The following is a 17,400-nucleotide window of genomic DNA, read 5'->3' on the forward strand; positions in this document are numbered from 1 at the left end:
TGGGTCAAAATTATTTTCCTTTTATGCCAAAAATCATTAGGATATTAAGTAAAGATCATGTTCCATAAATATATTTTGTAAATTACCTACTGTAAATATATCACAACTTAATTTTTGATTAGTAATATGCATTGGTAAGAACTTCATTTGGACAACTTTAAAGGTGATTTTCTCAATATTTTGAATTTTTTGCACCCTTAGATTCTAGATTTTCAAATAGTTGTATCTCAGCCAAATATTGTTCTATTTAAACAGCTTATTTATTTAGCTTTCAGAGGATGTATATATCTCAATTTCAAAACAATAGTCTGGTTTGTCATATTTCAAAAGCCCCTCTGGATCCTGTCACACGTTTTTTATTGTGTTCTGTTTGTAACGGTTTAGATAATTGCAGACAGATTGCTGGAGAGTTACTGTTGGTCAAAGGGAAGATTGGTGAACAGATGACATGACATGCTGCTAATGGAGGTGTATTGACGTTCTCCTTGGCCTTAAGCAAAACTGGAAGCTGAGAATATATGGTCCGAGTGTAATTTATTTCAGGTGTCACTTAGATGGAGCTTGTTGGAAGTCATGCTGGTATAATCACAGTGGCAGCTGTCATGAGCTCTGCATTAACGTCTGGATGAGACACAATGCTGCTGGAAGCGTTTGGATTCATGCCATTGCAGAGGCAGAGGCAGAAGAGCAGTACCACACCCTCACAAATATCCCTTTACTTTTGGGATGTGTCAATAATAAAATGACAGCCTGATGTTTGGATGTTCTTGTTTTTCTCGTCCTGTGATGGTGATTTTTGCATCTACTGCCGAGTCAGGTTGAGATATCGTTGGTCTTTGACCCTGTGACTGTCTGATTGATGAAGAGTTTCCTGCAATGGGCTGGACAGACATTATGGGCACGAGGGTCGATATTAAAAGAACAGGTTGTCATCATAAGCTTTGCACTTCCCAAAACAGTAATAACTTCCTGGAGCGAGACAAAAAGAGGAAGAACGTAAATATGCATGCATAGTTTTCTTGTTGTAAGTTTTTTGACAGAAAAGCCTCGCTTAGCTGCATATCTCCTGCCGGGTAACAATAGAACACATCAAGTTTTTCAAGTTCGGTAAATACTGGAGTTTTAAAGGAAATTGGACAATACAGTGAACTGACGATTAAGTGCTTAGGATCTTGTTCTGAGGATTAGTTGAAAATGAAAGCAGGTGATTACATTATATGTTTGTTTGTTTTCTTTCTAAAACTGCAATTTCACTTGGAATGGAATTAATTAGCCAAGTGAGATTATTACAAGGAGTTTGATATATTGAATTGTTCCCAACATTATATGCAATGCATTACACAGTGCACAACTGCACTTTCACTTTTGTTTGCGGTACGGCAGGTTTGTTTTGATCTCTCTCTGTGCACAAAACCCACATCCCACACCCTCCTCCTGAGTTTGACAAACATACACAAGGAAGGTAAAAACTCTTCACTGTGATAAACAGTTTTGACATGCAAAAGTTTACTATGAAAATCAACTTTTTTTGTTGGTTATTTTAAATGTAAGGGCATTTTATTCAGCAATCTAAATTTGATATTAATAAAGTTACATAAGATTTATATTTTAAAGAAATGCTTTTGAAATTTAAATTGGAATAATATTATAATATATAATCTTAAGTCTCTTTCGCTCACCAAGCCTGCATTTATTTGATCCAAAATACAGCAAAAGCAGTAATATTGTGAAATATTGTACTATTTAAAATAACTGCTTTCCATTTGAATATATTTTAATATGTTCCTGTGATTTCAAAGCTAATTTTTTAGCATCATTTCTCCAGTCTTCAGTGTCACACGATCCTTCAGAAAGTATTCTAATGTACTGATTTGCTGCTCAAGAAACTTTTTTATTATCAATATTTAAAACAATTCTCTGATGAATAGAAATATCCAAAGATCAGCATTTATCTGAAATAAAAAGCTTTTGTAACATACACTATACCATTCAAAAGCTTGAGTCAGTATACTGTTTGTTTGGTTTTTTTTTTTGGAAAGAAATTATAGAAATTAATACTTTTATTCAGCACGGATGCTTTAAATTGATCAAAAGTGATGATAAATACATTTATAATTTTACAAAAAATTCTATTTCAAATAAATGCCGTTCTTCTGAACTTTCTATTCATGAAAGAAACCTGAAAAAATTCTACTCGACTGTTTTCGACATAATGATAAATGTTTTTTTGAGCATCAAATCAGAGTATTAGAATGATTTCTGAAGGATGAATGATTTCTAAAATTCACCTTTGAAATCACATGAATAAATTACATTTTAAAATAAATTCTAATAGAAACAGTTATTTTAAATAGTAAAAATATTTCACAATTTTACTGTTTTTGCTGTACTTTGGATCAAATAAATGCAGGCTTGGTGAGCAGAAGAAACTTCTTTAAAAAACCTTAAAAATCCTGCTGTCCAAAAACATTTGAATGGTTGTTATTTTTTTCTGTTGTCCTACATTCCCCCCCACCCCCTTTATTTTTACATGTATTTATTTATTTTTGTTGGCGGCGGGTGATTATTATACTACATTTTTGTAAGGGGGATTTTCTTTGCCCTAAGCCTCCTTTAAGTCAAGCTGGAGCCGTTTAGTTTCTGAACAACAGGAAGTGCCCCTCACTCCCCCCTCAAAGACAGCTGCAACGTGGCCTGGAAAAAACAGTCAAGCTTTAGAGACAGTGGCCTGAAAACTATTTAGACACAGAGGATTATTTTGTGCACTTAAACATAAAAATTAAAGATATCAGTCATTAAAGAAAACACAAATTGGTCACTCTCTAGTTTTTGGTGGAAAACATAATTTTTTGTAAGGGAAATAACAATAATTCTTGTTACATAACGATTCAAATGTTAGATCTCTGTGTCTTGCTCAGTCAGATACACGCTTAATCTGCCAAACAGCTGGAGGAAAAAAAACTCAACCACAGCTGAAATGTCAGCAGAGAGAGAATGAGTGAGTGTTTATATTCTCGTGCAGCACAAGCCTGTTTCTATGCAGGCTACTGTAAACACACACACTCTCAAACGGTTATTAAATGTCATGGCATTTCCTGTGTCTTTCAGGTATAGGCTGTGCATCTCCATGGTGTTTTGAAACGGAGCAGGATGTGACATCAGCAGCCTTCACGTCTTCTGCTTGTGCGGATTGGGCATGAGTGAGGAGCCCCGCCCTCATTCGCCCAGCTGACCAATCAGAATGTTCGAGGTGAAGCCCATGAGTGTGGAGAAGAAGGACACAGCTGCAGGAACAGGTTTGTGTTTGAGATACAGAAAGAAAAAGTCACAGGCTTTCTCCTGCAGTGAGTTATGACCGTTAACCTAGGGGTGGGCGATATGACCTAAAATTAATATCACGGTATTTTTCATCTTTTGAACGGTGACGGTAAAATATCACGGTATTACTTTTTTTGGTACATTGTGGGAGGAGTAGCCTGTCCTGTCCCTTTAGTATGTGAATAAAGTTAATATTTTTATAATATAATAAGTAAATGGTAGGTATCCTTATCAAAAAGAGACATGGAAGAGTATTATGCATTCTCAACATATTTATTTTGCAAAAAACCTAAAGATCTTACTTAACAGTGTACAACAAAACAAAAAAAAACAATTTATTGAAATTTAATTTCTGCAATATTTAAAACCTTTAAATAACTGGGGGAAATCAACCCAAAGCAACAGTTTAATAGTAGACCAATTCTGTGGGGAAAAACGCGGACTTGGCAACCCTGCATCCGACACGAGCTGCTGGAGTTAATGTCATTGCACACACGAGTACGACATTTTCGTCCGAGATTTTTGCACGTAAAAAAAAAAAATACAGGTTATGTTAATCGAGTTTACACACTGCCTCTGAAACTTTCGTCCATCATAAAAAAATTCGGATTGTGTTTGATTTTCTGCATTTTCGCATCCATAATAAGCATTTTGATAAGGATGGCGAATATGAGAAAACTATTTAAAAAAACGCATTCGAAAATCGGACTCAGTGTACAGTGACCTTTAGATTTGAATGATCACGGGTCGAAAGTAAGAGATGACAAAAATAGACTGGAGGATTTGCTGCAATCTTGTACTCACTGACAAATATCTATTATAAGATGTGCTGCTCCCTTTACACAGAGTGTGCGTTATCGCAAAATCGAAAGGAAAAGTAAACAGCGCGAGCACTCAGTTAAAAGCGATTTCTATACCCTGCATATTGAAAGTGCGAAAATTATATACAATATTAGTTCGCCTCGCGCCCGCTCAATTTGTGATCTGCTGTGTAAATCCTTCGGCCGGCCGACCGTGAAAAGTCCCGGTCGTCTCGATTGACACTCCGCCCCTGGTATAGGCTACAGGCCCGACCTTTCTTCACAGTGTTTCACCGGTCGTTTAATGGCCACTCCCCTTTTACCTACCACCTGCAAAGCTGATACGAATATGTTTTACTTTTTTTATTTACAACAAGATATTTAGTATAAGGACAGGTATTCAGACCACAACTGAACGTTTGAAGAAAATGTAATGCCTTATTATTTAGAATTAGCTATTATTGATGTAAATGCAGCCGTTCGAGGCACATAATTGATTTATTACGGTATTGACGGTATTAGAAAATCCATGTCGTGGTGCAATGTCACACCGGTTCTGACTATGACACCGGTGTACCGCCCACCCCTACGTTAACCACTCCTCTGAAGCAGATATTCACTTACCAGAGCAAGTCCAGCCTATATGCAACACATGTTAAAGGGGTCATCGTATGCAAAACTAACTTTTACATGTTGTTTGAACATTAATGTGTGTTGGCAGTTTGTGTACACAACCACCCTACAATGATAAAAATCTACCCAGTGGTATTTTTTTAATCTTTAAAAGTAATATCCCCTTTTTAAAATCAGGTCATTCTCAGCTTCATGTCGTTGTGACGAAACACCGACAGAGGGCACTCCCACGATAGTAGATTGGCACGAGCACCTTCCCTTAGACCCGCCCTCACCGAGCTGAAACACTCCGAATACGATCGCCATTGTGTCAGCTCAGGTGCAGAGGAAGACTCTAATTGAGCGATTGAGGTGTTCTGTTGTTGGATGTAATAATGAACATAGCAGTCTTCATTTACTCCCAACATCTGAGCCTCTTAAGAGGCAGAGGACAACGTTACTTTCGTTTTTAAAAAGAATGCATCGATCCCGATCTACATAAGCATCTATGTTCACGTGAATCATTCGTGATGCAGCTTCACCCACAGCAGAAGTGAGTTAAGGTTTTTTTTTATGCATCTTTGCAAATGGCCTTTCTTAATAATGTGCTTGTTGGCAAGTTTCGTCGATCAATTAAAGTTTTAATTATCTTACATTGATGTTTTATGTTTGTTTCATGCCTGTGAAGCACTTTGAGTTGCATTTATGTATGAAAAGTGCTATACAAATACTATTATTATTATTATTATTATTATTATTATTAAATGCGGCTAAAGTAAACATTACAGCTCGTAATCCCTCAGCAGAGAGGGGCGGGGCGAGCAGAGCTTTGCATTTAAAGGGCCCATGCCATAAAATGAGCTGATATTTTGCAGAGCTGATTTTGACAAGGTAAAAGGGTGTTTTTTTTTACACTACTATTGAGAATTTTTAACCAAAGTATATTAGAGACTTTTCATTAAGATCCTAAAGAATCATATGAACTTGTGGAAAATGGGCATCCGATGACCGCTTTAAATAACTTTTCAGAGAAAGAAAGGAATGAGGAAATAACATGAATTTTAAAGTCAATACAACATTTTCAGCTTGCCCAGTGTGTTGTTGATATGTTTAACTGTTTATTATTACTGTTGTTTAAAGTGTGCGTCATGTAATTGCAGTGTGTTCTGTTTATTTCAGGTTAAAGTTAGGATCAGGGTTTGTCTGGGTTAATTACAGCTAAGTTGACAGGGTTAATTGCAGTTAATTCAGCTCAGGGTGTTGTTTTGGTCACCAGAGAATATATTCACACCCGTACATCAGAAACCATGAGAAATATATTTACGTTGTGATGTCATTTCATTCCACCTTAAAAAAAAACTATACAAATAATGATATAATATTAATATGAATTCTATAATTAATATTATAAATGATTAACTTGTATAGTCATTTATGAATTGTTTTGATTTTACTCACAAATAACAATGTCTGCCTTATTAAATTTAAGTGCTTGACATGCACTACCAGTTTTTTATGTTTTTTTAAAAGAATATATATAATATTTTTTTGGGGGGGGGTTAATTAATTAATGCTTTTATTTAGCAAGGATGCTTTAAATTGATAAAGTGATTTTTAAAAACATTTATAATGTTACAACGGATTTCTTTTTCAGATAAATGTGTTTTTCTGAACTTTCTGTTCATAAAAGAAACCTGAAAAAATTCTACTTGACTGTTTTCAACAACAATAATAATAATAATAATAATAATAATAATAATAAATGTGTTTTGAGCTGCAAATCAGAATTTTGAGTGATCATGATAAATATTCAGCTTTGAAATCACAGGAATAAATTACATTTTAAAATATATTCAAATAGAAAACAGTTAATTTAAATAGTAAAAAATATTTCAAAATTGTACTGTTTTTGCTGTACTTTGGGTCAAATAAATGCAGGCTTCTTTAACAATATGAACAATCTTACTGTGCAAAAACATTTGACTGATGGTGTAACTAGATAAAAAATATATGCACAATTAAAATCTCTGACTTAAAACTGAATTAATTTCCTATGAATTCATTTTAAGGTCTAAAAATCACACTTTCGTTCATACAGGTTTATTGAGACCAATAGACCCCTGGTTCTTAAATAAAAACTATAATTAAAATAAGATGTCAAAATGTGATGTCAACGGTTTTGTCTTCTTTTAATTAATTTTAAGCCATCTTGTGGCTCCCAGGTTGAAAAACCACTGCTCTAGAATGCTTGCATGCTATACTGTACATAGCTGTATATTATTTTATTTAATGTAAATATTATATATTATTAAATATTATGTAAATATTTTTTTTAACAAACCATTTAAAATCACTCTCTTTGATTTATTGACCTGAAATCCTATTCTACTTTTAATTATGACCTAATTATGAGCAGATATGCTGAGCGACAGGTTCTGAAACAGACGGTTTGGTGAACTTTACTTTTCCCACGTAAACTTTCTCCAGCCTGTTCAAAACAAGTTTCTGATCACCAAATAGGCATGTAAACATGGTTGGACATTTGCCGAAGTATCTTTTTGAGGTCTAGGGATGGGTCAGGATGATTCAGACTAATTATACAGTATTTTCATCATAGAATAACTGACTAGTCGTTTAGAAAATGTGTTGTTATGCACATTCTTAAAAGTTGCAGACATTTCTGTTTATGAACTTTAAAGTTCTGAAAGTTTGTTTTTTAATTATTTTTTTACTAATCTCATATCAAGAAAATAATGCCTGCTCATAATATGAGCAAGAGTGTGTCTTGACTTGAATGAACAGCAGATGGCGTGTGTGGATTCATATTGCACAGACTTGTCTCTTCTGACCTGAGGAATCGACCACTGAAGCTGAATGATGTGTCTGTTCTGTAGATGAGGGCAGTAAGGTGTGTGACGGGGGTGTCGACGGTTGTGGAGGGGATTCGCTGTATCTTTATGAGGGTCAAGACTGGGTCATCTCCCCCTCCTGCTCTCCAGAGGAGCCCAGCGCCATCTCACCCATGCTGGCCGAGGAAACCTTCCGCTACATGAGTAAGTCACCGTCTGTGTGTCTGAGTTTGTGTGTAGCCAAACACGTGTGCATGTGTTTGGTTGCTATTTCTGTTAAGACTGCCGTCGTTAGGGAAGCTTCTTTAAAACTGTAACTTCCTAAAATATAAGCTACTCATAATACAAAACGTTAAACTACAGCTGAGTGTTTCATGTTGAGTTTTTTTTTTTAATTTGTAATTAGTCTCAAATAGGCAGCGTTCATTTGGTCATATACAACCTGAAACTGTCAAGGATTTTTATAAGTATAATTTAAAAAAATTGAATTTTAAGTGAAATTTCTTTGGTAAATGTTTTAGTTATCTAGTTCCAAATTGCTCTGTTACTCTGATCTCTAAAATAATTTATAAAAATCCTTATCTAATCTTGTTTCGCCAAAAGATTTATGATATTAAGACTTATTTTGATTAAACTTTTTGCAAGGTTAAATAATGTTTTAAAATTGAGGAAAGTATGCATTGAATTGTTTAGTAAGATAATAATATTAATATAAATGCTATAATTAATATTATAAATTATTAACTTTTATAGTCGTTTATGAATTGTTTTCATTTTACTCACAAATAGCAATGTCTGCCTAATTAAATATGATAGCTTGACATGCACTACCAGTCATAAGCTTTTAGACAGTAAAATTTGTAATGTTTTTTTTTTTTTTTTTTATAGAATTATAGAAATTAATACTTTTATTTTGCAAGGATGCTTTAAATTGACAAAGTGATTTTTAAAAACATTTATAAAAAGTTTTAAAAATCTTTTTCAGATAAATTTTCTGAACTTTCTATTCATGAAAGAAACCTGAGAAAATTCTACTCGACTGTTTTCAAAACAGTAAGATCAATAAAATGCATTTAGAAATCAAAAATTTAAATTTAAAATAAAGCATATAAAGCTTAAACTATTAAATGAGAAGTTCACTTCCAGAACAAACATTTACAGATAATGTACTCACCCCCTTGTCATTCAAAATGTTCATGTTCATGCAGTTTAAATAAAGCTGCATTTAAACTGCAATAAAACTCAAGGGCACCATATAAGTCAACTATATGGAGAGAAATGTTTTCCTCAAAAAACACAATTTCTTTACAACTGAAGAAAGAAAGACATGAACATCTTGGATGACAAGTGGGTGAGTAAATTATCTGTGAATTTTTGTTTTCGAATTGAACTTCTCCTTTAAGACTTAAATGGACAGGAAAAAAAACATTTTAAAACTTTTTTTTTTTTTTTTCAAAATATTATTTTGGATTTTTTTGGTTGTATTTTCCAGGATGCATTGGCCATATAAAAAGAATAACTCATTCATGCTTATTAGGGCTGTCCCCGACTATGAATTTTCATAGTCGAATCAGAATTTTCGAATCTTTCTATAGTCGACCGATAGTCGAATCATCTAGGCTTATGTGCGTGTGTGAATGGGTTGGGAGGGGCACGACACTATAGTCAGCAGGAGGGTAAAACTATTTTTATTTTATTTTATAAGCGACCAAAACTGCCTGCCAACTGACAGACAAACTTATTTAGGTTTAAATAAAAACACAGAACGCGTCTTTTAGTTCTAAAAACGCGAGGCGCACAGCACTGCCTTTTTTGGTGACTTTTAATGAAAGAGCAGTGTGCTGCGGTTTTTTTATGTTGCTAAGCAACGCCAAAACAGCTGTCCTGTCAGTCAATTCAAAGGATTATAGCGCGAGCGCTCTAAAATCTTAGTTTTTTGCTGTTAAGTAAACTGTCATATTAGCAGAAACCCTAAATAATACAGCTCCGGGTTACCCACGATAGACACCAAAGGTTTCTCCTCCATTTCTTGGAGTCTCCGGACTTTTTAAGCAACGGTAAACTTTCGCCATCACAACAGAAGGCCCGCCTCTCCATTCATTCGATTGGACAATGGAAAAGAACGCGAATGACGTCGGGCGTTTTTCCGCTCAGAGTTGATTTTTTTTTTTTTTCAACTTCAGCCGCTCAGAGCGCTCCTGCAAAACGCGAGGCGCCGGGGGCGCATATACAGCGTGCAGAACGCTCACTGCCAACAGAAAACCATTCAAAAGAGGCGCCTCCAACTGCAAAAACGCGTTCGGTGTGATCGCCGCCATCCCTGCCGTCAAGATGGTCCTCATCTCGTCATGCATCAGGGAAAGTGAAAATTAAATTAGTCACAGGGGTGGTTGGATTTATTCACAAACACGTTAAAAATATTTATTGAACGCTTTTTTCTTTTCACTTTTGTTTTTACTGCATTATCATAATCAAAGGCTGTATATAACTTAATATAGCCGTACAAAACCAGTAGTTCTGTGTGCAATTAGACATTGAGCACCCCCATATTGGCAAAATGGTATGATGCTCGTTTCACCCGCGAAGATTCGACTGTGAGATCGGTGGTCGAATCAGGCTCCGCATATTGATGCATCGAATCTTCGACTATTCGGGGACAGCCCTAATGCTTATTATAGGTTCATTCACATACTGCCAACATAAACAGATTCACTAAAATCAATTAAACTTTCCAATGTTACATAAGGTAGAAAGGGCATTTTAGAACAGCAAGTTCTTTTTTAACCTCAAATTACTCGACAGCAAAGCTGCATGTGTAGTACAACATGGAAAAAAATGACTATAATAATTTTGTATCATTATAATAACTTTTGTAACTAATTTATTATTTTGTGTCCGGATAATACATTATTTTAAAACAGCTTAGCTTCTGAAACATGTAGTGAAAGTTGCCCTACACTGGTGTGCATATGCTTGAGGGAGTGTGCGCATGTGTGTGCATTTGTGTGTGTGTGCCCGTCTCTGGCAAGGGCACAGGAATTCAGTGCTCAGGTCTCGTAAGTGCAGCTGACAGCAGAGCCGGCCGGGCGTCACGGGGCGGGAGGGAGAGGGACAGATGGATGGATAGAGAGCGGAAAGAAAGAGAAAAGCAATCATGCCGGTACTAAACATTCAGAACGAGGAGCTTTATGATCAATATGCTGCAGAAGGTGAGCCAATATTGAGACTCATACATGCACTGAGCTTAAAGAGGTGATTGTGAGCATGATGTGCCAGTTACAGACATTTGTACAGGACTTCTGACAATGCAAGGTCATCTATAACAGACAAGGAGGGCATGTGGGGTGAAATCACATGTCTGTTTCTGCACATGTGTGAATGCAGCATGTATAGTGTATATCTGTTTGCGTCACTGTGCGATGGCATTGTCGAAACGTTTTCTTTGAGTTGTTGTGGCAGTTTTGTTGAGGGCGTGTGCTGCTCATTTCTGCAGTGTTTACAGGAAGTGGAGGCTCACGTTTCTCTGCGTCTCTGAGATCAACCACTTGTGCTGACGTTACCTGTGACCGCTCATGTTGTGCTGATGTCATCTTTAAGAGTCTGTCGGTGCTAAATTATAGGGCCGTCACGATTATGAAATTTGACTCTTGTCTAAATGATAATTGTGATTGTAAAAATGAATTGTCTGTTTAAGGGCATTGACAATTATGGTGATAAACGGTCTGTTTTAGGGCTTTGTCATAGGGTTTGTTTGTGTGCGTGTGTTTTGTTTATCTCAATATTAGTCATTACTGTTGTTTTTTTGTAGTATTTTTGTAGCTTAGTAAAATTACTGTTAAACCACTGATGTCACATGAACTATTTTAACAATGTCCTTACTACATTCCTGGGCCTTGGAAACATTTCAGTTATGTTGCTGTCTGTGCAGGGTCGGAAGGCTCTCAGATTTTATAAAAAATATCTTAATTTGTGTTCTCAAGATGAACGAAGGTCTTACGGGTTTGGAACTATTTGAGGGCGAGTAAATAATGACTGCATTTTAATTTTTGGGTGAACTATCACTTTAAAGGGATAGTTCGAGCATTTAAGACATGAAGTTGTATTCAATCCTTATCGTCACTATAGTGTATACACACTGACCCACACTGCGTTCACCTCCCTGGTCAGAGTTCTGGCCGCTTGAAGTTTTTCAAGAAAGTAGTCACGGTTAGTTTCCGGGGCCACAAAACTGTGCGTTTTTACGTGAGAAAAATATATGCGTTTCAAAGCTTGATTCATTTACATCACAAAAAACACTCCTGACAAAAATCATACCTCAGTTTTAATCGGCACTATATTCTTTCCGTTTCCATCAATCCGCGCTGCTGTCAGTTCGCACGTTCCGATCAGCTGTTCCATTACACACTCGAATGACAACGACATAAAAAGTAGAAAATTAACAACGGTGCGAACTTGTAAATTCCCAGGTTGTGACCACAAGAATGTGCAGGGATCGCCATTCAGATTCCATCGTTTTCCTGTTTCTTATTTAGTTATGAGACAGCTTTGGCTGGTTGCCATCGGCTACTCCGCGGGAGCTAAAATATCCAGTATCAAGGATTTTCGTGTGTGCAGTGCTTACTTCAGTGAAGACGATTACATCCCCAACCAAGGAGGAAAAATCAAAAAACGGATTTTAAAGAGTTCTGCTGTACCAGTACCACGGGTAAGCTCTATTTACTAACTTTATGTCGCATACGACAGGTTTATTTTGAAGCTAACGTCGGTTTTTAGGCTAACGTTACACTGAGAATATTCTAACCGGGGCAGTGATAGCATCGACAATAATCAACTGTCTATGTGGTGAGAAAATCGGCAAATGTCATAACTAATGAATTTAATTGAATCTATAACACAACAAAATATGATGCTTTGCTATATTTGTTATTGTCTGTAACTATGCGGAACGTGTGTCGGTATCGTCGTGTTTATAAGTGTGCTTGAAGTCACATACAGTTAGGTCTAAAAACCAGGTATCTCCAACTCCGGTCATCGTGAGCTACATTCCTGCAGCTCGATGTTTTCCTATGACAGGACACCTTTCTCAAATGAGACATTCTGTACAAGCCTGCTAATTACCCGTTGATTTGAGTCAGGTGTGTTGCATCAGAGAAAAACTAAACCCAGCAAGACAGTAGCTCACGAGGACTGGAGATCCCATGTCTAAACTGTAAAGTAAACATTCTGATGTTTAGACTCCTGTGGAAATCACGTGAAACGAGGTCTAATTTAAAAATATATATATATCGTCTGTTCCGTCTGACATTGTGCTAAAATTGGTTTCATCATCAGAAGTTTCGTAGTCAGCAGAGGTGGGTAGAGTACCCAAAATCTGTACTCAAGTAAAAGTACAAGAACGTATGGAAATATTTACTCAAGTAAGAGTAAAAGTAACAATCTTAATAGTTACTTGAGTAAGAGTAAAAAAGTATCCGATGGAAAAAGTACTCAAGTAGCTAGTTACTAGTTACTTCTGATCTGATATATATATATATATATATATATATATATATATATATATAGGGCTCGCAAAATTTCTGGTAGATTTTGGTAGCCCGAAAATTAATGTATCTAGCCCAAATAAAAAAAGACCTTTCTTTTTTTAATATAGAAAATCAGATAGGAGTCTAATCAAAAATGTTTTTAATACACAAATATAAACAAATATCAAGGAAGTAATTTTATTTCATTATATTTATTTCATTTAGTGTATCTGCAGAATTTTTAAATATTAATTTAAAGCAGTTCATAACCCTTTTTAAGATCTGCAAAAGTAAAATAAACAGTAATGGGATTGGACAATGTAAAGTAGAATATTAAGCCATAAAATGGCATGATTTAAAATTCAGATACAGTTTCACACAAAAACAAAATATGTTACACTGTGGCATTTCATCCTTTATAACATTAAAAGGGATAAATTGAGTATATAATTTATTATATTTATTTAAAACATAAATATTACTGTACTTGTTTAGATTTTTAGAAGGCACCTTAACTTTTTACATTTACAACTCTGTATTTGCTTCATAAAAACATGGGTCGATAATTGCAATCATTTGACCATAAACAGCTGAAAAAAATGTATTGGAAATGAAAAATTCATTCTCTGTCACGAGGGGGCGCTTTAGGAGCGCTGAAATACTACGGTTTCCATAGTAACAGCTGTATAGACGGTTTCAACGGCAACAACATAAACAAACGTTACTGCGCATGAGCGCTTTTGTGGCCCAAACTTAACTTCCGGTAGACATCCAAATAGAATCAATAACAACAGCTAAGTCCTTCTAGAGTAGATTATTTTTTTAATAACAAGCGAAATATGTTGGCTGCGTAAATTAGACTGATTTATTAAAAAATGCAAACTCATTACTTCCCAGTAGGAGGTGCTTTAAGCACGAGAAACGAGGTTTCCCCGGTAATGGCTATAGACAAAGCAGCTCTTAATTTAAAAACGCTGCCTTATGCAGGATGAAAATGAAAATGACATTTTCTAAAGACAGTCTTTCTTCAGAAATACAGTGATATAAAAACACCCACGCCTGGGTTTGATTTTTAAACGTGTATTACGTTTATTCAAAGAAGTCTATTAACAGATTAATTAATTAGTCTATTAATTCCAATTTCCAATTGGAAAATCAGTCGGTTTTTATATCGTGGCATGTCGCCACAAATAAATAAATGTTTGGGAAACACATACCACAGCACAATAACCTGAGACCAACTTCATTACTCATTATTAGCTGCGTTTGTAGCCCGCGACACGAACCAGACAGATAAACAAACACAGACCGGAAGTTAACTTAGGTCCAGGCGCGTGCGCCCGATGAAACCGTCTATACAAAGCAGCATTAACGCAGTTTTATCAGGCATGAAATTAAAATGCCAAGGACACGTTTCTGAGGACAGTAACGGAGGAACGCCATCAAATGTAGCGAAGTAAAAGTAAATTTTTTTCACTATAAATGTACTTAAGTAAGAGTAAAAGTACCTATCTTTAAATATACTCTAAAAGTACAAGTTACCCCAAAAATGTACTCAAGTAAATGTAACGAAGTAAATGTAATTCGTTACTACCCACCTCTGGTAGTCAGACATGTTATCAGCGAGTCGCGCTATCAACAGCTGATCGGAACGTGCGAACTGACAGCAGCGCGGATTGATGGAAACGGAAAGAATATAGTGCCGATTAAAACTGAGGTATGATTTTTGTCAGGAGTGTTTTTTGTGATGTAAATTAATCAAGCTTTGAAACGCATATATTTTTTTCACGTAAAAACGCACAGTTTTGTGGCCCCGGAAACTAACCGTGACTACTTTCTTGAAAAACTTCAAGCGGCCAGAACTCTGACCAGGGAGGTGAACGCAGTGTGGGTCAGTGTGTATACACTATAGTGACGATAAGGATTGAATACAACTTCATGTCTTAAATGCTCGAACTATCCCTTTAAGACGTATATGGCGTAATATAATGTAAATTATATCTCTTAAACCCATGAAAGATCCACTTCGTTTTATATTGTGACCATGTATGCTTAAAGGTTTACTCCACTTCTAGAATAAAAATCTCCTCATACCTTTCTTGCTCACCCCAATGTAATCCAAGTTGTTCATGTCTTTCTTCAGTCGCAAAGAAATTACATTTTTACATTCCAGGATTTTTACCCATATAATGGACTTCAATGTTGCTCAACAGATTGAAGGTTAAAAATGCAGTTTCAATGTAGCTTCAAAGGGCTTTACACGATCACAGCCGAAGAATAAGTGTCTTATCTAACGAAACGATCGGCCATTTTCTTAAAAAAAAAAAAAAGAACATTTATACACTTTTTAACCACAAATGCTTGTCTTGTCTAGCTCTGTGATGCGCATATGCGCTCCGGTTCAATACAGTTAGGGAATGTCGAAAAACTCCCATCTCATTTTCTCCTCTAACTTTAAAATCATCCTACATCACTGTTTTACCTTTTTTTTTTTTTTTTTTTTTTTTAAAGGACGTTTCACCTTATTCTTGTTCAGTTTGGAAACACTGGGTCCGTACTTCTGCAGCGATGTAGGATGATTTTAAAGTTGGAGGAGAAAATGAAATGGGAGTTTTTCGACATTCCCTAACTGTATTGAACCAGAATACACAGAGCTGATGCAGAGCTAGATAAGATGAGCATTTGAGGTTAAGAAGTGTATAAATTGTAAAAAAAAAAAAAAAGTTAAAAAATAACGGATCGTTTCAGATAAGACTCTTATTCCTCGGCTGAGATCATTTAGAGCTCTTTGAAGCTGTGCTGCAACTCCATTTTTAACCTTCAATCCGTTGAGCACCATTGAAGTCCACTATATGGAGAAAAATCCTGCAATGTTTCCCTCTTAGTGTCTAAATAAAGACACTAAATAAAGAAAGACGTAAACATCTTGGATGACATGGAGGTGAGTAAATTATCACAGGAAATTTTTATTTTGGAAGTGGAGTAATCCTTTAAAGGGAAAGTTCACTCAAATTTAGGGATGCACCGAAATGAAAATTCTTGGCCGAAACCGAAAAAGAGGAAATCAGAGTAGTCAAAGTAGGCTACTCTCTAAATATTCAAAGTGCAAATAGAGACCGAATATTTCAAGCATGATACACAACCTATTATAGCCTACATACTAATAACAGCCTAGATATGTCATGTAGCCTAATTTGCGTGCATTGTGGAGTCACTCTCTAAACAAGGGGGATTAAAATTGCTTTTAAATGTGCGTGCGCGTTTTGCTTTCGGTTTCAGTTTTAACAATCGCGCCAAACTCTCAGCTGAGCTGAGAGTCACTTTTCAGATAGCCAAACCACTTATATAACGGAATTAGTGCTACTTTTTTTGTCGACAATTTCAACATCTTTGGATAATAACTCGAGGTTAGATTCACTTCCGTCGCTGCTGCTTTTTTTTTTTTTTCTTCTTTTTTTCGTCCTGGTGTTAAGTTTGCTTCGCAAAGTGCGGTAGGAAATGAACTTTGTACTTTGACGTGCACACGCACGCTGCACGCTGATTGGCTGTTGTCGCATATTTCTGCTGTGTGATTGGCTGTTAGATTAATCCATATCAAGCAAAAAATGTCTAGAGCTTATCATCATTATTAACGTAAATTTTATCGCGATTCGATGCGATATCGTTTATCGGCCCAGCCCTACTCTCATGTGTACGTGCTGGAGCACTAATGAGCGAGGAGGGTATTTAGGGTAACTCTAAAAAGAGGGGAACATAGCCAGAGACATGCTGAGACTTTTTGCCCTACTTTTACCCAGTTGGATGATGATGTGACACTAAAAATAGCCTGCGAGGAGTAGAAGGGCAGATGGAGGCTATTTCAAGTTTATTATCAGAGGGCTGAACATGAGAGGCAGTGTACAAGACCACAATGTCATATTCATAGAGGGAGAGGCATAGATCCCGGTATACCATTTAACCTCTTACTGATGATAATAATTTTACAATAACCAACATTTTCTGTAGTGTTCATCAAATCAAATCAATTTAAAGCCAAATCAGATCAGATCAGCCGCATTTATCAGGTTAGAGCTAAGAGATCAGGCAGTAGTCATTCATTTACAGTTTTATATGCAGTTAAAGCTAATCTGAAAGCCAAATAGAAGTCAAATTAGATTGCTTGTATGTGTAGCAGGCAGTGTTATTTATTATTATTTATGTACTATTTTATTATTATCTTTTGAATTGGCTATAATTTCATTTTGAATTCATTTTTCCCCCTTTTTTTCCTTTATGTATTTTTTTTTTAATTGTAAATAT

General features: G+C 35.8%; 1 protein-coding gene across 1 annotated transcript in view; it reads left to right on the top strand.

Annotated features, from left to right (window-relative positions):
- Positions 1-17,400, top strand: part of LOC141346843 (trafficking kinesin-binding protein 2-like) — a 38,730-nt gene that overhangs the window by 1,494 nt on the left and 19,836 nt on the right. Inside the window, exons 2-3 of the mRNA XM_073851803.1 lie at positions 3,109-3,296; positions 7,625-7,783. Coding sequence (XP_073707904.1) covers positions 3,242-3,296; positions 7,625-7,783 — 214 coding nt within the window. The 5' untranslated portion in view covers positions 3,109-3,241. The remainder of the gene's footprint in view (positions 1-3,108; positions 3,297-7,624; positions 7,784-17,400) is intronic.

This window comes from Garra rufa, chromosome 12 (assembly GCF_049309525.1).
Source record: "Garra rufa chromosome 12, GarRuf1.0, whole genome shotgun sequence".
Taxonomy (NCBI): Eukaryota; Metazoa; Chordata; class Actinopteri; order Cypriniformes; family Cyprinidae; genus Garra; species Garra rufa.